The sequence below is a fragment of the Xenopus laevis genome, chromosome 1L, assembly GCF_017654675.1.
Source record: "Xenopus laevis strain J_2021 chromosome 1L, Xenopus_laevis_v10.1, whole genome shotgun sequence".
In the NCBI taxonomy this organism is placed as follows: domain Eukaryota; kingdom Metazoa; phylum Chordata; class Amphibia; order Anura; family Pipidae; genus Xenopus; species Xenopus laevis.
In genome coordinates, this window is record NC_054371.1 from 113628588 (window position 1) to 113649739 (window position 21152).

At 38.2% G+C, this 21152-nt stretch overlaps 1 protein-coding gene across 5 annotated transcripts in view; it reads right to left on the reverse strand.

The window, feature by feature from the left end:
* Positions 1-20706, reverse strand: part of mast3.L (microtubule associated serine/threonine kinase 3 L homeolog) — a 101540-nt gene extending 80834 nt beyond the window's left edge. For all 5 annotated transcript variants that reach the window (XM_041581275.1, XM_041581272.1, XM_041581273.1 and 2 more), the window contains exons 1-2: positions 20563-20706; positions 12644-12675 (exon numbers count right to left, since the gene is read on the reverse strand). In XM_041581275.1, the coding sequence (XP_041437209.1) occupies positions 12644-12675; positions 20563-20601 (71 nt within the window). In that variant the 5' untranslated portion in view covers positions 20602-20706. The remainder of the gene's footprint in view (positions 1-12643; positions 12676-20562) is intronic.
* Between the last annotated feature and the right edge of the window lie 446 nt (positions 20707-21152).

Below are 21152 nucleotides of genomic sequence, written 5' to 3' on the forward strand. Positions count from 1 at the left end.
GGAGGGAGAGCGGAGAGGGAGGGAGCATATGTGTGCATGTGTGTGTGTATACAGACTGAGTAATGCAAATCTACAGAACATTATTTGTAAATTTGTCATTCCTTCAATATTATCTACACGGTTTACAATTTGCTTCCATGCAGGCATTTTACATGACAGAAAATAAAGATGGCAGATAAACACTATTTTTGATGTTTGTTGCTAATCATTTCTGATCAAACAGAGAGCCCAGAACTGTAGACTATTATAAGGTTCACACAGCTTTTGTGCATATTGTCATTTTAGTCCCAAATATTGATGTAATCGGGATCATCTACAAAGTGGAAGGAAAGGTACAAGGTAAAAAATGGGCACAATCCGATAATTTTTTTAGCACTTTCTACCATACCACTTTGTTTCAGAGCACAGAGACCTGTGGCTGCCCTTATGAATAGAATACTGCCTATGTTCAGATATTCAATTTACGGAGCCCAGGCCACTTTGGGCCCTGCACTTACTACTGGCCCTATGACAGGTGGTGAGGACAGGGCTGGCTGGCACCGATCAGTAGTGCACTCTGCATGTTGCGCTGGGTTGTTCACCTTTAAATTAACTTTTTAGGATGATGTAGAGAGTGATATTCTGAGACAATTCGCAATTGATATTCATTTTTTATTATTTGTGGTTTTGAGTTATTTAACGTTTTATGCAGCTGCTCTCCAGTTTGCAATGTCAGTAATCTGGTTGCTGGGGTCCAAATAAATCTATCTATCATGCATTGATTTGAATAAGAGACTGGAATATTAATAGGAGAGGGCCTGAATAGAATGATGAGTAATAACAAGTAGCAATAACAATACATTTGTAGCTTTAAGAGACTGGAATATGAATAGGAGAGGGTCTGAATAGAAAGAAGAAGAATAACTACAAATTTGTAGCCTTACAGAGCATTTTTAGATGGGGTCAGCTGAAAGCTGGAAAGAGCCAGAAGAACAAGACCAATTGAAAAGTTGCTTAGAATTAGCCATTCCATAACATAATTAAAGTTAACTTAAAGGTGAACGCCAATTCACTAAAATACGAAGTTGTGTCTCAGCACCCGAGTTTCATTAGTTCGTCAACGCAAGCATTTCTTAGAAATATTTCACTAGCGTTCAATTCTGCCTAGTGAAACTTTGTTAGTACTCTTATTCTTAGGTCAATTTGAATAGGGCGGGTACGTATAGGTTGTATGGATGTCTTTATAAGAGATTTTTGTTCAAATGCTTGCGGTGGCCACTTATTATTACTCATGTCCAAGGAAGCTAAATAAAAACACAAGAGATCCTCTAATGCTCTAGACATGAGCCCACCCTTAAACAAATGTGGCATGCCCCTCAAACTGGTTAAAAAAATAAGCACTCCCGCTTTAAAAAATTAAAGTAGAACTAAAGCTTAACTGAAGAAGTAGGCTACAAATGTGTTACATTATGTTTTGGGCTTCTGTACCAGCCCAAGGCAACCATAGCCCTTTAGCAGGGAAGATTTGTGTCTCCAAAGATGCCCCAGTAGCTCCCTATCTTCTTTTCTGTTGATTCACTGCACATGCTCTGTGCTGCTGTCACTTACTGAGCTTAGGGACCCACTCACAATATACAGTACACATAGAATAGAAATGTCACAATATAAGACGGGTTAATTGACTAATTAATACAGATAATTACTACATAGCAGCACAGATACCACCCGTGCAACTAGTATTAGAATTTAATAATCAGCCCTGTAGCATCAGCTTATATTACAGACCAACCTCATTTTCTGCTTAATAATTTGTAAAGACCCCTAAGCTTAGTTTCTCAACAGCTGCTCAGAGCCCACTGAGCATGTGAGTGTCGCAGACACTTTCCAAGATGGTGACCCCCTGTGACAAGTTTGTAGTCCTGGATCATTGCTGCTATTGAGAAGCTGAAACTTTAGGCTGGTGCAATAAGTTCAGTATAAAAAAATATGGCATTTTTAGCCATATTAATTTTTAGGGTTTAGTTCTTCTTTAAAAGGCGCCAGAGTTCACAACTTTTATGAATTTCCAGCATACAGGATATGATGTCACTGATTGAGGAAGATGTAGCTTCATCTTATCGGTTCGCCTAAGGTGGCAAAGGAAACTCTGGCGAAAGAGGTTCTGTAAAATATGCACCTTTTTGGCAGTGGACAACTAAACAGTGCTGAGCACATTACTTCTTGCAGTCTGTTATGTACATTCATCACTCTCCAGACGAGGAATGCTTGTTCCTGCACTCCTCAGCCCCCACGGACCCTGTTTCCGTTGCACTGCATTTTTTATGGAACGTCTGCTGAAGACATCACTTGCCCGATCTACAGTTGCAGTAAGCTTGCCCAGGGTCAGACTGGGGTGTGTGAGGCACACCGGGCTGCTACCCCAGGGGCCCCCACACCCCCCTCTAGGGCCCCTGCCTCCCGCCCGCTCAACCACCTCCAGGCTCAAGCCCCCCCGCACATTAACCCTCCTTATATTTACTTTTGCTGCAACCAGGGGTGGTAGGGCAGGCGGGGATCTTCCTGCCTGCCAGCTGGAAGCAAGAAGTCTGGTGAAATGGTAATGTTCTGTAAAATACGCACCTTAGTGAATCTGTGGAGTAATGACCGCCTGGCGATAGGGAGAGAAACTACGCTAGCGACAGCAGAATTTTGCTGCATTCAAGTTGTTTTTCACATTTTTAAGCAATTGAGTTTTCAAGTTTCAAGTATTTTCCTTAAACCTTCACTCGTGCATTCCCATGTGGTGTCTTTTTTATGGGTTTCATAGGTAGCATGAGCTAAAAACACCCATTTTTGCCTATGGTCTCTGTAGAGACAGGACTGAGATAAGGCAACCTACTAAGGGTGAGATGTAGCATGCAGCAATGGTACAGGGAAACAATGGGTCTGTTAAGCCAAGTTCATGCATGGGCAGTTGATACAGGGCATTCACTCATATGTTTAGTGACAACAGTTAACACTGTTTATTATACAACATTCTAAAATCCCATTCATTCAGGTTAAAGTGGTCACAGATAAAGACTTATGATGATGGTTAAAAAAAAAACCAGCTGAGCGATTTGACATCTTGCACATTTGAAATTAAACTTTTATTATTATATCTTAAAACAAAATGAGAAAACAAAACCTTAATTTCTTCATTAAATGTTATCTTGGTTGATACAACCCCCACATATTGATCACTATAACAGTGTCCAGCATGCACAAGAGCCTCTGTTGAACCTTGAAATGTTACTGACAGACATTTGCAAATGTATTGTCTATTTAAATGATATTTATAAGCGTGTCCTCCCACTCTGCATATGCGCTCATTGTCCATCTGTTGCTCTGTTCTCAGCCAAAATGAGCAGTTTGATGATGTGGGCTCTGACATTACTTTATCATGTACAACATAAATCAAAATGTATGTAATAGAATGTATCTTTTTTCAGTTTTTTTGTGTTTATTTGGTTAACATCTTCTTACCAAAATCTATTTATTTTCTTTCTTTGACATTAAAAAAGAAAATTACATTTATGCCAAATGTGACCCGAAAGTTCATTCCACAACCTCACTGTCCTGACTGTGAAGAACCACCTGCGTTGCTTCAAATGAAAGTTCTTTTCTTCTAGTCTAAAGGGGTGGCCTCTGGTACAGTGATTCTCTTTATGGGTAAAAAGGTCCCCTGCTATTTGTCTCTAATGTCCTCTAATGTACTTGTAAAGTGTAGTCCCCTCGCAAGTGCCTTTTTTCCAGAGAAAACAACCCCAACCATGGCAGTCTACCCTCATAATTTCCATCCCCCTAAACAGTTAAGTTGCACGTCTCTGCACTCTCTCCAGCTCATTTATATCCCTCTTAAGGACTGGAGTCCAAAACTGCACTGCATACTCCAGATGAGGCCTCACCAGGGATCTATAAAGAGGCATAATTATGTTTTCATTCCTTGAGTTAATGCCCTTTTTTATGCAAGACAGAACTTTATTTGCTTTAGTGGCCACAGAATGTCACTGCCCGGAATTAGACAACTTGTTATCAACAAAAGCCCCTAGATCCTTTTCAGTTAGGGAAACTCCCAACACACTGCCATTTAGTGAAAAGCTTGCAATTATATTATTTTTGCCAAAGTGCATAACCTTGCATTTATCAACATTGAACCTCATTTTCCAGTTTGCTGCCCAGTTTCCCAACTTAGACAGATCACTCTGCAAAGTGGCAGCATCCTGCATGGAACCTATAGTTCTGCACAATTTAGTATCATCTGCAAAAATAGAACCAGTACTTTCAATGCCCACCTCCAGGTCATTATTAAACAAGTTTATTACAGCAGCTGCCTAGATACATGTGAGACCTGCTAGTAGATGCAATGTAATCTATATATTGCTGTGACACACAGAACTTCACAAAATGATGTCTCACAGAAAAAAGATGTAAAATAGCAATATTTACTGATATGTACAGGTATATGCCAATACAGGATAATATGCTTTCATAAGTCACATATCATATAAATACTCTTTTGAGGCGTTTTTCTTTCAAAACATGCAATCTACTTGACATAAAATTTGTTTTTATTATGACTAGAAGACATTCACCTGGTGTTCCACCAAACTGCCATTTTAGTTATGAGCATGAACACTCTATCTAGATAATGCCTCTATGCAGGATCCACTTTCCAATGTTGTGAACAGCTGCAAATTTTCCAAAGCAAAACAAGAAAAAAAAAAGAAGAAAGGCTACCTGCATGACTGTGTGAACCAACCACATTTTCTATCTTGTAGCAGAATAATCAAATCTGGTTGCAGACTACTACTACTGGTAATAGTGGTGCAAATTATCACCTGTGTTAGAAAAGGAGTTCTGACTCTAGAAACCCACAACCCCTAATAAGTGCATTTTTTAGTATGCTGCCTATAAGCAATTATCTGATTGGTTACTATAGATATTATTCATGGAGAAACCCTCAAACCTGTAACATTTGGATCATCCTTTAGTCTCTAGCATACTCTTGAGTGTCATAAATCTGTCAAAAACATGTTTCCAGGCAGATTATGCAAATTAAAAACCACACATGTCATGGCTGTAAAACTGACAGACGTACATTTCCCATATCAGGCAATTAACTGCTGTTTTATTGAGCAGCTTATGATTACAACATCAGTACCGTAAAATTTAGTAGAGCCCAGTGTTTAAATGTATGTAGTTCAGACTGAGGAAGGAAAATGTGTAACCTGCTTCCGGCCTAGCAATGCATGGGTCTGGGATTGATTCTCTCAATTCTCATCTGCAGAACTACATCTGAAGAAGTAATGCTGAGAGTGGTAGTTCTGTCAAAGATACTATAGCCATACAATGTACAATTAAACCTAATTAGAATGCTTAAAGGAAAACTATACCCCCCAAACAATGTAGGTCTCTCTAAAAAGATATTGCATAAAACAGCTCATATGTAAAATCCTGCTTCATGTAAATAAATCATTATCATAATAATATACTTTTCTAGTAGTATGTGCCACTGGGTAATCATAAATAGAAAATTGCCATTTTAAAAAATAAGGGCCGCCCCCTGAGATCGTAGGATTCACTGTACTCACAAACATACCAACAAACCATACATGTTAGGTCACATGAGCCAATTAACAGACAGAGTTGTGTCTTTTGCTTCCACACTTCTTCCTGTTACAGTTAGAGTTGAAGTATTTCTGGTCAGGTGATCTCTGATCAAAAATTCAAAAATATATTTCCAGTCAATTCTTAAAGTTAAAAAATCACTCTTTATTTATCAGGTGATCTCTGAGACAGCACAGAGACCATCACAAAATGGTGGCTCAAGGCAAGAGATGTAAAAGGGCAATATTTACTTAAATATATATTCCAGTTTGGTAAGATTCTTTAATATGTCACTTAATATGATATGAACTATCTGTTGCTTAAGTGTTCATTTTGGGGGTATAGTTTTCCTTTAAGGTGGCCATACATGGAGAGATCCGCTCATTTGTCGATGTCGCCAAATGAGCGGATCTCCCTCCAATATCGGGCTGATCCGATCGTGGGCCCTAGGGCCCAACGATCGGATCCTAGCGAACGCGAACGGGCGGTCGGATCGCAGGACCACATCAACGAACAGATGCGGCCGCGATCCGACGGGATTTTTAGTCCCATCCGATCGAGGTCTGGCCGACTTTCGGCCAGATCTCGATCGGGGAAGCCCGTCGGGGGCCCCCATACACGGGCCAATAAGCTGCCGACTCGTTCTGTCGGCAGCTTTTATCGGCCCGTGTATGGACACCTTTAGATAAGGAAACGAACAAACCTACATTACATTGGGATGCATGCAATGCCAAGTACAACCGTTTGCTAAAGTGCATCATTGGATACTATATGGTTTCAAACGAATTCTCTTTATGCATGGAAGACTGCATGTAGATTTTGGTCACCAAAGCTAGATCAGGGAAGTACAGATGATGTCTTATAAGTGGAGCTTCTACTAGTTATACAAAATAATTGCCAGGTCCACCATCTGTTTTAGTGAGAACAACACAGAACTGCTAAATGTGAAACAGCAGAGTTTTCTCTCTGTAAAATCTGCTTTGCTAAGTAGGATGAGTCAGAGACTGCAAGCCTTCTCCCTAACATGATTACTACGCCGGATCCTTTTCAACTGCATGAATCATTTGCCCCACAGCCTTCTGGGAGACCCATCCTCCCCACCCTGCACACTGTAATAGCAAAGTCCCCTCACAGTCCAAGAGGTCAAAGTTTTATCAATTGGATTTGTTTGTGTAATTTAGAGACGCTGATGCACTGCTCTGGTGTGTTTGTGTGTATGGTAAAAATCTATATTTTAATGAGAAAGCTGAGATCAGTAGCAGTTCCTTCAGTTGAATACAAATCACTATAATAACTGCTTCATACGTCACATTTTGCCACAAGCGTCACCCGCAGTGTCTGGAGGGTTGTGGAATGGTTAATAAAATTAGCTACCCCATGCAACAGTATTGCTTTAGTCATAGCCATCTGTAGTTAGTAAACCTAGACTTTAAGGGACAGATTTATTACGGGTTGAATTGAAAATTCGAATTCAAATTTTCTTGTTTTTTTTTTATGGTCAAAACTGTCAAATTCGACTAGGGAATTATCCAAACTTGATTCAAGTTTTTTTTTAAAAAAAAAATGCAATTACATTTTCAAGATTTATCATACTCTATCACTTTAAGAATTCAAATTCGAATATTTGCCACCTAAAACCTGCCGAATTCCTGTATAAACTATAACAAACAAGGGAAAGTTGTGCTCACCGCTATTAGGCGGGGGGGAATGAGGCTGTGACCACAAAATACATAGAGACAAATACTAGAGTCCTCTGCACTCAACCCACTAACAATATATTTAAGACAGAGACATTTTGTGCATACAGCTACTAAAAAATGCATTACCCTTTAAACAAAACAGGGATTTCTTGCTATAATGAAGCAATAGAATTGAATCAGATGAAAATTGAGTGAAGGACTGGCCAGATATGGGATGACTTTGACGTAGTTGGCCAGCTTAAATATATTGCAATATATGGACAAACAATCCCTGTTTTGTTTGCAGTATAAGGCATTTGTTAGTAGCAGTATGCACAAAATGCCTCAATGTCTTAAATATATTGATAATGGGTGCAGAGGACCTCTTGTATTTGTCTATCTGAGTTCCTGTATAAGTCAATTGGAGAAGTCCAGTGACCAATTTGCAGATGTTAGTAGCCTCCCTGACATTCGAGTTTTTTTCAGAGAAAAAACTCAAATCGAGTTTAATCGAATCTGAATTGAATTCTATTCAAGTTTTTGGGTTGTTTAAATTCGTCCGAGTTTCACATATTCAATTTTTAAAATCAACTACCCCCCAATCGAATTTCGAGTAAAATCAAATTCATGTGAGTTAAAAAATAAATAAATGTGCCTCTAACTATTAATAAAAATTGCAAAAAATAAAAAAATGTGTTGCCTTCCATTACACTTAAGGGTTTATATGTTAAAGTCCAAATGCCAAAAACACAAAAAATTCTAGTTTTTTTTACTATAAATCTGGATTTTTTGTGAAAAAAAAACCCTCAAATTTTTCGAGATTTATTGTACCCCGTGGATGGAAAAAGTCTGAATCCAAAAATCCGGCATCTCAGACCTACCGAGGTGTGTATAAAGATGTCCCTATCCTATTTGTAATTTTCTGTCGTCTGCACTGGAATTTGGGCAATTTGGGAAAAAGCATACGATTTGGATTTTTGCTCTATTTCACTCTATTTTTTTGTGTTTGTCCCCGATCCGATTAATTCATGCTTTTTTAATAAAAAATAAGCTCCAATTGTGGATTCTAGTTTGGTCAGACTTTTTAAAGTACTCCAAAAAATTTGGATTTTGATAAATATGCCCCCCCCAAGTACCTATTAATTCCAGGATTGAAGCAAACCACAATACCATCCGGAAATATTAGCTGCAGCAAAATGCTGCATTGTAGGTAAAAAACATGAGAATTTATGTCTGATAATTGCACTTTGGACACTGTACTGAGTTCTACAATGGCCCTTATTATGCCTGAACATAAGGTTCCCTTTGCTGAGCAGTTTTCTGAGAACCAAAATTTTAATCTGTTCTGTCTAGAGGCTATGCATTCATTTCTGTGATATAAATGCCCCATACAATTTTAGATGCTTATTTTATAACACCAGCCATAATAATTATTCTTATTTTAAGTTAACATTGAGTATTTTCCAGCTCCTGCAACAGATCAGACCAGGTATAAAGCATGTCCTTGATAAAAAAAACAGTTGAACCAGTTAGTGAATCAGATTATTTATATCATGTCAATGTGCCCTGAGAAGTTGATAAACACAGAACTTAAGGATATTGAAAAATGCTCTCCAATTAATTAAAGACATTCGTTGTTGGCCGAGTGGCATATTTATCAAATGCTGAAACAAAGCTTGCCACAGTTTCCCAGAGTAAAATTGCACCATTTGTATGAGATTTTTAGGGGTGCATATGAATTCCCACTGTCATATTGTACTAGGGATGTAGCGAACCGCCGATAATGTGTTCGCGAACGCCGTTCGCGAACACCGGCAAAAAATGCGAACAGTTCGCGAACAGTTTGCGAACTTCGAACATCCGAAAATCGTTCGATTCGAACGATCGAAGGATTTTAATCGTTCGATCGAACGATTTTCGTTCGAATCGAACGAAAATCGTTCGATTTTAGCGACCGAATGGTCGAATGGTCGAACGATTTTGACGCGAACGCCTATTGGCGAACGTCGCGCGACGTTCGCGAACTTGCGGCGGACGCGAACAGCCGATGTTCGCGCGAACAAGTTCGCCGCAGAACAGTCCGCGACATCCCTATATTGTACCTGGAAATGCCCCTCTGGTAAACTGTGGTGTGCTCTACTGCTCTATTTATTCTTTATTTCCCCCCTGCTCAAGTATAAATGGGGGCATAGTTACAAAATTCAAATAAAATTTTCTCCTTGTCTTATGTTTGCCTCAATTTGTCTGGTGTATTTTAACAACATATCTAATTTTTTATTGAAATAGTAGGTAGCAAATTTTCTCATGGTCTAAATTTTCTGAAAATTCTCCAGTGTATTTTCCCCACACACTTTTCCACCAGCCTAAACTTGTAGAAGTTTCCCTTGGCTATAATAATTTCTGTACTCGTTGTGAATTGGCGAATTTTGAACATTCTGGACTGGTGAAGTCTCATCTGGCAAAAAAGATGGGAATGTTCACCAATAAGAAGAGAATATTTACTAATGTTAAGTTAATTTACAATAACGTGTCATACTCTCCTTTTAGTGAAATTATGAATTTTCAGTTATGGTAAAAATACGTGAAAATACCTTTATTAAATATATGTCCCATTTCTTTACATTTTTTTCAAATTGAATATTTTTCATTTTTAAAATGCCAGCACTGTTTTTTTTACTAAAATGTTTTGTCATGTCTAGAATTTTTTGGCAAAATTACTGTAATTTACAAAAAATAAAAATTGTGGGTGTCTGTGATAAATTCTCAGAATAGATGTTTGTGGGATATTCATACTTGGCTTGAGCAACATTTTCTCACTGTTTTCACATAAGAAAAAATGGTTGTTAATATTATTAAATGCTATAAAATGAAACATTATTTTTAGCCTCTAAGATTTATTGACAATAAAATTCCTCGAAACTGGCAGCGGTTTTATGCTTATGTGTTTCCGAATGCAAACTGAGTTCACAGTTAATTGTTATATGGATCCTATTATTTAACAGTATGTTTTGTGCACTTATTGAATATCTGTTGTTATAAATATCTTCTTACATTGCAAAGGTCACAGTTCTCATTTAACTAGGCACCCTTTTCCATGGAACAAAGTGCTGAACAAATGGGTGGCACATTTATAGGGTTATTGCAACAATGTCATTCTGAAAATACAGCAAAAGATGATCAGATAAGAAAACTTAACAGAAAATCTACATCTGCATAAAAATGTTGTGGGTAAAAACAATATGAACCCTTTCATGTACCAGTAATAGGATATCTAGCAAGTACAGGTACAGTATGAGATCTGTTATCTGTAAACTTGTTATCCAGAAAGATCCAAATTACTGAAAGGCCATCTCCCATAGAGTCCATTATAATCAAATAATCCAAATTTTTAAAATGTATTTCCTTTTTATCTGTAATAATAAATCAGTGCCTTGTACTTGATCCAAACTAAGAAATAATTAATTCTTACTGGAAGCAAAACCAGTTACTTGGTTTTATTAAGGGTTACTTATTAAAGTCTGAATGCCAAATAACCTGAAAAATTTGTTTTTTTTACTATAAAATCTGAATTTTTTGTGGGGAAAAAAAATTCTAAATTTTCAGGATTTATTATACCCCAAGAAAGGGAAAAGTTTTAATCCGAAAATCCAGCATCTCAGAACTGCCGAATATGCATATAAGTCAAAGGGGGAAGTCCCGTAGATACTGTATCTAGATCAACGCTGGGTTTCATGCAATAATCCAAAGAGTTTGTGGTTTTCGTGCGGAAAATATGCACAAATTTCTCTGTTTTTCTCGGAAAAATGTATTAATAAAAAAAACCTGTGCGGATTTGGTCAGAGTACTTTTCAGAAAATAATGAGATAAATTTAGACTTTGATAAATGAGCTTCCCCATATTTACATTATTTTCTAGTAGACCTAAGGTATGAAGATCCAAATAACTGTGTCCAACTGTACAAACTTTTGAGTTGGCTACTTAATCACCCTTTAGATTATATGTAGTGCCAACATGGCACATAATAATTTACATATTTGCTGTAACAAGCAAAGCTGGGCCAGGCGCCCTCGGCAACCTGACTGGTCATGGCGCCGGCTGACCGATCTCGCGTGCACGTGCCAACTGGCGTTCTTGCGCGCATGCGTGAGTTGGTGCTCACACGCATGCATATAAGTACATCTACTCAAAGGAATAGCAGCAGCAGTATGGGAGAGAGGGGACCGGACTTCAGGTAGGCACAGAGAAGGTATGTGCCTCGCTCCCTCCCCAGCTTTGCACCCTAGGCACGTGCCTACTCTGCCTACCCCTAGTTATGGCCTTGGTAATAATAATAATAATGAGTTTAATTAGCAGCAGTTAATCTTTAAGATAGAAAAGAGATAAAAAGTAGTATTATTATTATTGGTGATCATAATTTCATATATGTAGCTTAGCTTTTGACCAAGCCACTGCCGCTGTTTACTGTTGTAGCATTAGTGAGCACAATTTAGTAATCCTTCAATGCCTATATCAGGAGATTTTGGGGTAATTTATGTATACCAAAGAAATCTTGCTTTCACACCATGATTTGATCAGCTATAGTTGTACAGTGAATTTTACTTTTTTGCCTGCCTGCCCTTGCCTGCACTTGTAGGTGCTACCAGTGGGGCAGAGTGCAAAGTACAAATAACATGGCTAACATGTATTTGTACTTTGCACTCTGCCCCACTGGTAGCACCTACAAGTGCAGGCAAGGGCAGGCAGGCAAAAAAGTAAAATTCACTGTACAACTATAGCTGATCAAATCATGGTGTGAAAGCAAGATTTCTTTGGTTATGAAGAGATGCAAGGTGTTGCTTTACAAGTATGTGAAACCACAGAATAAACGTCAATAAACTGTCATCTAAGAGGGTCTGACTTTAACAGATTCAGGCATCAGTTCAGTACAGATAATAACATTGTGTCTGTGTTTGTGGCTAAAATATCACGTGTTATAATATCAAATTGTTTCTTGTTTTTTCAATAGTGACACCTTGTGGTCTATTAGTAGATTTTCTTCCTTTTTCAGTATTTTTGTATATTAAAGTTTAATAAACAGTGCATAACATTACAGTTCAAAAAGGTATGCAATCAGAGTCATGCTCACGTAGAATGTTATCCTATTTTAAAAAAAATTTAAAAAAAATTTTAAAACCCAAATAATAGTTGCCTACAGCACAATGCTTACAACATAACAAGCTATACATTTTCCTGAAAAATAGTTATAAATATTCCTAGATAGTGCTTCTAGGAAATAGAAGAGCCATCCCTGACCCATAGAAAAATACATATATATATAGTCTCATTTTATGAAGGGAAAGTCAGCTAGTAGTACTTACATGCTCCCCCGTCGTGGCAAACTTAACTCTTTCTGTAAGAAAACATAACATAACATTTATATTAATTCTTTCGAATGAGTTCTATGAAATAGTTTAATCAATATTTTATGTTTTGCCACTTTGTATTAAATTATCTCACTGACATTAAAAGAGCTGCTTGCGTAAGATATGTCAAACCTAATATACATGGCCTCAATTAAATATTCATCTATTTCACCTTTTTTATTTGCCATTTAACACACCCAGGCCTAACCATGTGCAAAGGTGTTTAAAGAAATGCATACACATAGGGTTAGATTTACCTAAGGTGATTTCTGCAGGTCAAAATACTGTATATTGTGTTTAGAACAAGCGCTTAGTAAATCTAACCCCAAGGGGATTCACAAATGTGTTGGTAAAAACACAGTTCTGAAAATGCCACTAGCCAAATTTTAAATGTGTTGTTAAGTAATACAAATTCAAAAAAGTTATTTGATTTTATATGTTTGCTGTAATGCCACCAAATTCTAAGACGTGTTGTATGAATGAAAAAATATTGAAAAAAAAAATTCTAGCAACATTTTTCCCTGACATTTTTATTTTGGTGGAGACAATTTGGCATAAAACATGTTGTTAACAATGTCATGGCTATGACAAATGATCAGAATTGACGTACCTATGACACAAAGGTAGCTGTGCTGCCTTTAATACTATTTAATGTAAAAATGAGGATGAAACATGGCAGAAAATTGGTCTGAGAATGTGTTGGTGCAATTACAAGATTGTTAGATTTTCCTTTAACAACCACTATATGAATTCTCCCTTTTTCTGGCTGGGGAGCAGCTTAAACCTTTCAAAGTTTTTAATTTGAAGAGTTTACTGGTGTAACTTGAATGCGCTGGACCCTCCTGCAAGAGTATTTTCAGGGGTCTGACATGGACAGTCCCTCCTTAGCCCTACTGCCCCCACCCGATTGCTCATTCATTTCCAGCAGGCAACAAAGTTTAAGCTGTAGAATGGGTAGGGGAGAGGGACTAGCATTACCTCACAGTGATGGGGGTCTGCTGTCTAGTAGTTACATCACTGAATATGCTAGACACATATGACTTTATTAAACCCATGGATGGAATTATGATTGGGGATTACCAAAGCTACTAAAGTCGATTTAAAAAAGCTCAGAACTCTGTACAGGTAATTTGACTGCTCTTTTACTATGACCTTCACCACCTAACAAGCATCCTCCTCCATAACCAACCCAACCAGCAGCTACCATGTCATCCACCAGCCAATAGAAGTAGGCACTGTAGAATTCAAATTGCAGCACAATGCTGGCAGCCACCCTGCATTTCGCAGATTCCATTGCCCAGATATAAGATGACAATTCCCTTGTGCTACACTGCTGCTACCTCTCCATTCTTTATTCTGACCAGACCCCCTACTGGCCCACTACTTAAACAGCTCAGGCCCTATCTACCCAAGGCAAGACAGTGCAACACAGTGTCCCATTAAAATGTAAAAAAACATTTGCTGTCCAACTGAGCCCCCCAAGCACAAATTTCACCGGGCCCCTGACAACAGTTACTCCTATAACCTCCTGGTGGCAGTCCTTCAAGTTACCATCCAACTTCTAAGACATGTACTTGATAGCAAGTGGCAAGGCCACAAAGGCCCTCACCTAGGGTGGCAAGAATTTAGGGGCGGCATGCAGACCAGCCACATTCTAAGGAGCAACGGGGACGTACAGCACCTCAGTGCACTGGCACATGCGCTTGTGCAGGGGGACGGGTTGCTGTCATGAAGGTAAGTGGGCTGCCGTTAGGACCGTGTGGCCTAGGGGCACCGGTGTAAGAAATCCGGGCCTGCTTGATAGTGAAGTGGAAACAATTTGAAGGCTATAAGTAGAAAGTGTCTGGTTAACTTGTGGCCATTGATCATAAAGGAATTACTGATGAAGAATTATCCTATCCAAGTGGCAGAAAATCAGCAATATTCAGAAACAAAATGGAAAAATCTCAAAAAGAATTTAAGTGTATCAGATCCTGTGGAAAAGTACAAAACAAAACATCAAGGCAAAAAAAAAACTATACAATATTTTCTTTTACAGTGTCATGGGCTATATTTATGTACTGGATGCACATTGTGCACCAGTCTTAAGGTGGGCATACATGGGCCGAGAAAAGCTGCAGACCAAATCAACATCATATTTGCTCCTTTATGGTGCTCACTGATTGGCCTATCTGAGTGATATCTGGCCAAAAATCAGCGAAGGTAAAGTTGTCTTAATGGCCTTACCCATTGCTGATGTCACTGCTTTGTCAAATCCCATCAGTGATGTTCCACCCCATATCCCTCTCACAATCTAGTGAAGCATGCCCAAAAACCACACCAATTTCTGACACAATCAAGGGGCATTGATATAAAACTCATGGGGACTGTTGGATTGGCATGCTGCAGAATAAGATTGGCATCACTACTTGCAGACTTACGTACATATGTGGTGCTGTCATTTTTACAAAGAAGAGAAGGTATGTAAATGTATAATAGCCACTCCCCTACTCAGCAGAAGCACTGATCTGGACAACCCCGTCCAAGCACCCACAAATATTGAGCCCTAGCCTACAGCATACCCTAGGGTTATGGGACCAGAATGCCACGTTATATAAACTGGTCTCCCTTCATAACCCGGTAGCTCCAATAGCTCGCAACCCATCTTTCCTTCCTGGGTTACAGGCCCGCTCGTTTAGCTGGTGGTCTGCAAATCGGTTAACTAGGGTACATAATCTTCTCACAGTCAGAGGCCCCCTCTCAATGTCTTACTTGAAAGAGAACTATGACATCCCGGACTCTGAAGCCTTTAGGGCCACCCAACTTTTACACTGGGAAAAGCAATGTTGGTCTCTGAGGAACCCCGAAGCACCCACTCAAACCTACCTTGAGAGATGGTGCACGAACCATTCTACCAACCCTATTGGTTGGTTTTTTTACTATATCGTAATATGATCTCTCCGGCTAATCCCACAGACCTAAATTATATCAAAGTTTGGCACAAAGAATTGGAGATTACTTTGACAGAAGACGATTGGGTAAAGGCATGGGACAACCTAAAACATAGTTCAAGGAATACCATAATCTCTGAAGCGGGGTATAAAGTCCTCTTCAGATGGTACTTGACGCCTGAGAGATTGGCTAGGATACATCATTCTCCCCTAGATAACTGCTTCCGGGGTTGCTCATCCTCAGGCACCATGACACACATTTGGTGGTCATGCCCAAGAGTGACAAGATTTTGGACTCGGGTATACAATATGATTTTCTCTATTCTACAACTTAACCTAATAAAGACCCCATCTGAAGTCCTTCTGGGTGTCCCCCCTCGTAAAGTTCCTACTCTGAAGCGCAAATTATTAAACCACATTTTTCTTGCTGCAAGGCAGACTATTGCTAAATCATGGAAATCTCCTACCATCAATTTTGCAATGTTTAAAGGCAAACTGGATTGGATCTGCATTAATGAGAGACTCTCTGGCATAGCCACTGAGCATCTTCCAAAAGTAATGAAGATTTGGCAGCCTTGGATCTCATATAGGTTTGGCGACTCCATACCTCTTAGTATTATATCATTGTAAAACCTGTTCTATGAAACTGGTAATACTGTATTCATAGTATTCTATACACCATTAACGTGACTAAAGATGCAAATTTAACAGCTGTTCTTAGCCCCCTTTAGGTTTTATCCCCCCTTTCCCCCTTTTTTTTTTTTTCTCTTTTCTCTCCTCTATAGGACTTTATTTTCTATATTCCCAGGATACCTAATGTTACACTTTAAATACAATTATGATGTTTAGGCTAAGTTTAAATAGCCTACAAGAATATACCCACCCGCCCCTCTGTTATGCTCTATTTGCATTATACAGGGAACTGTCCCTATTGCTATCTGATAGCCTTAACCGACTACCCGTTATCGTAGATTATCGGTTACTTACATTGGGACATTTTTTCTGCTGACAATACGAAGTAGCCGAAGGCAAACCACTTTCTCAAGTATGGTTAAAATGTGTAACTGTTTACTACATTTGTAACTCTGTATTAATTTCATTAATGCAATTCCTTACAAATTGTCATGCTATGTGAATGTTGTTTTTTTCTCTGAAAATTTTCATAAATAAAAATATTTAAAAAAAAAAAATGTATAATAGCCACCTGTAATTTTTATGTAATCTGTTTGACAAAGGTTCACAGGTAGCTGGTATTGTGTGATGTGAAATGGTGTGGAATAATATTTCATGTGTGCACAAAAACATAAATATGATGGTAGATTATCACTAATTTAATGAAAGCTATTTAATTTCAAGTGCCTGCTTTGTATTGTGTGTAGAGTTTAAACAACTACAACTTGTTCTTTTTTCTAGACTTAACTGAATGACTCATTTAGAACTGTTACAAGAAAATTACACTATGATGATGTCAATGCAATAACATTTTGCCAGGGGAAAAAACCTTTTTACAAAGCATATATTGATAACATTATTAACTCCCTCGCATATTTTCATTCTGCATTTTCCTCATCAAAAATCAACACTGTTATTTTTAACATTAATCTACCTGCGTATATTCTGTTAAATTATGTTTTATCATTTTATTAGCCTTCTTGGAATGATTTACTCTCCAACATTCCGGGCACTGTAGGAGCAAAACTGTCTGGGGCATTTATAAACACCTGGCAGATTACTTGGGGCCAGTTTCTCACGGCAGCCAATCAGATGTTTGCTTTCAATGTTCTACAGTACCTACTGTTGGCAGAAAAAAGTTAATCACTAATTGGTTGATAAGAGTTACTGCCCAGGTGCAAATTTGCTGAGTGTTTTTAAATGAGCCCTAGTTCCAAGTTATGCTCCCACAACCTATATTTTGTTAAAAGTACTGTAGAGACCAAAACTAACTTCTTCTATTTAAAGACACTTGTTTGATTAGTGAGAGATCTCCAGTGGACCTTACAATCTATGATCCTTTTCATATTGACATGCATGAAGGTCAAAAAGCCAATTAACCTGTCTGTATGGTTTCCTTATGTGGGAGAAAAGAAACCCACAATTTCCTTGTCCATTTTACAAAAGTCACATGATTTTAAATATTGAAATTTTATTCAGCCAAATCCAAATCCTCCTGAAAAAGGCTGAATCCCAAATTGAATCCTGAATCCAGTGCATCCCTGCTTAATTTTGAGATGGCTATATTTATTAAATCACCAACTATACAACTATTCAAATTTATTGTCCCACAGTAAAAAATAAGTCAAAATCAAAGTCATTTTCTTATTTGCTACCCGTTTTATTGCTCTCATTCTTTCTCTTTTGATCATTTTTTCTTACCCGTAGGCCTAGTTTTCTGTTGTATTTTTTAGACAAATATATTGTGACAAGAGCTTTGGTCTGAAGCAATGTTTTTGGGAGATTTAGCTTGAATGCAAATTTCACATATGATCACACATGAACTTGCACTAACCTGTCTCTTATTTAGCACAAAAGTACAGGTATGGGATGCACTATACGGAAACCCATTATCCAGAAAGCTCCAAATTACAGAAAGGCCATCTCCCATAGACTCCATTTTATGCAAATATTCAAAATATTTAAAAGTTATTTCCTTTTTCTCTGTACTAATAAAACAATACCTTGTACTTGATCCAAACTAAGATTTAATTAATCTTTTTTGGAAGCGAAACCAGCCTATTGGGTTTATTTAATGTTTACATGATTTTCTAGTAGACCTAAGGTATTAAGATCCAAATTACAGAAAGATCCCTTACGAGGCAAACCCCAGGTCCTCGAGTATTCTGGATAACAGGTACCATACCTGTATTAGACTATTTTTAGACCTTAAAAAATATCTGTTTTTAAAAAAGAATCTTGTGGGGAGCAGTAAATGAGGCAAAAATATATTTTTATATATCTCAACATTACAGGAAACACAACGAGAAAGCAAAAATTCTAGTAGACAAAATATGAAGATGCAAATTACAGAACTGTTATCCTGAAAACCTTAGGTCCCGAGCATTTTGGATAACAGGTCCCATACCTGTACTGTATACATACAGTGTAATCATTAATTATATAGAACAATGAAAGGGGGTTGTATAAGCAGGACAGTTGTTAAGTTTGATTGTATTCATCTATTGCTGGCATGCCAAAGTTTCTAGGGGTCATTTACAGATCTCCATGCAGGATGCCCCTTAGTTCTCACTTAACAAGGGGGGGGGGTGCAACACTCTGCACCAAGTACTGGTTTGAAAATCTGGGGTTCAGTGCAGAGAGCAGTGTCAGGAGGCACAGACCAGTCTTGTCCTTGCTGTTTGCCATAGAACAGATGGTAAGTACAGAGTCCCATTGCATCCTTAAATTGCATGTCTGAATTACACACAAGTTAGGGGTATCTCTGTGCTCCTAAACAGCAGAGTACATTTTGAAAGTGCAAAAAGCGACCTATTGCAGCCTTTTTTGCACTTTGCACACTGTGTACTTTTTTTTTAACCAATGTTCCTTCTAAGCCCCTGAGGCAGCTCAAAACTTAGGCTGTGAATTTAAGGGAAAAAACTTCTTTCCTAGAAGCCCATCTTAAGGTTAATTAGATTAGGGGTGAACATTTATGATGATTGATGCCTTAGATATTCTTGTAAGCTTGTCTGAATGGCTAATGCTGCAACGTCTTCATGTTTGCAACCTGTTATGAGATGGAGGGGCCTTGGTCACAAATAAATGCTTAAACCACATTGAAAACCCACCACTCTAAGCTATGAGTTAAAGGAGAAGGAAAGCTACGGAGGCATTTTAATGCCAATAGATTAGCTGCAATAGTGCAAGCTAGAATGCTATATTTATTCTGTAGAATGTTTTACCATACCTGAGTAAAAAGCTCTAGAAACTCTCTGTTTGTTTAGAATAGGAGCTGCAGTATTAACATGGTGTGACATCACTTCCTGCCTGAGTCTCTCCCTGCTCTGGGCTCAGATTACAGTAGAGAAGGGAGGGGAGGGGGAAGAGGAGCAAACTGAGCATGCTCTTGCCCAGGGCAATGAGGTTTAAGCTGAAGGCAGGAAGTCTGATACAGAAGCCCATGAGTACACAATAGAAGGAAAGAAATGCTGTGTTTCTTTTGACAGGGGACTCAGAGCAACATTACTTGGGGGGTTTACTGGTATATTTAGATGGACCTTTCTGATAAGGCTTACTTAGTTTTAACCTTTCCTTCTCCTTTAATGCCTTCCCACACATGTAATGTTACCAGCGCACACAACAATTTGTGGATAACACAAAAAATGTTGTATGCAACCACTTAGTTCCCATTTTGGCTTAGCTACCTCTTCCTCCACTGTGCTGCACACACTGTTTTTTGTGCAATGTTTGCCCATTAGAAAGGGAACACGTTCAACCACTATTATATTTAAAGACATATAAATTCACAATATTAATAGAGTAAAACTTATCTAGGGCAAGCATTTTATTGTGTATGATAACTGGTGATATATGCAAGTATCAGCTGTGCTCCAGTATCACTAAACATATTCTCCAGTCCATCCCTGGTGATAAGGGTTGACCTTATGTAAATGCTGTTGAACTTTATATATGTAACCTTCTTTTCTTGGTCCTTTATTTGATCTATAATCAGTCTCAACAAAAGGATCACACTACACTATACACTCTTTTGTTGAGCTTGTTCATTGTACTCTATTCTGTTACTGGCTATTTATACTATAATCAACAGCTGCCATAGGTCAACCAGACAGATGCAATCTGTGAGTCCATTGCCAAATGTATATATACATTTGCTGATCCATTAATCTAAACATATTTTTAGAAAACAAGTAGCTTAGACAACTTCTGAAAACATCTAGGTTCTATTTCAGCACTAAATAGTGGACAGCATGCAGTGCATCAGACATTTACCTGCAACCCTCGCCTCCTTAGGATGCTGGGCTCATCCATGTCTTCTTTCTCTTCTTTCCTCTCTCAGCTTTATGTCTTTCCCTTTCTCTGCTCCAGCTATTCCTCTCTTTCCCCGTCACTGATTTCCTACGCTGCCTGGTTAAATTCTTCACAGATTTGCTTTGGCAGCAGTGAGCAACAGTAGAAGTAATTCAAGTGATTCAGCCTCCCAGTTGGATAGACATTGTCAGCTGATCCTGAGTTGGCTTAACCCTTCCAAAGCTAGTACATTCCAGCTTGCTTAAGCAGTGATATTCATTCAGTGGCTTGCCACAATAAACCCTTATTTGTATAACAATATAACAGAAAGCTGTCTGTGCTTTCCCGTTGTAAAAAAAAAAAAAAGAATAATGCAAAACATCCATTCCATGTTGTAAAGTCCTAACAGGACTTTATGATGCTCTATATACAAAAACTGAATAGTTATCTCCATCAACAATCTCTGTCCATGTTCCTATTTTCAATTTTTTCAACCATATTGCTAATGGCTGTAACTCAATCTGTTACAGCAGTTAAGTGCTTTCTCATTTGCTCAGTATAATTTAACTGTG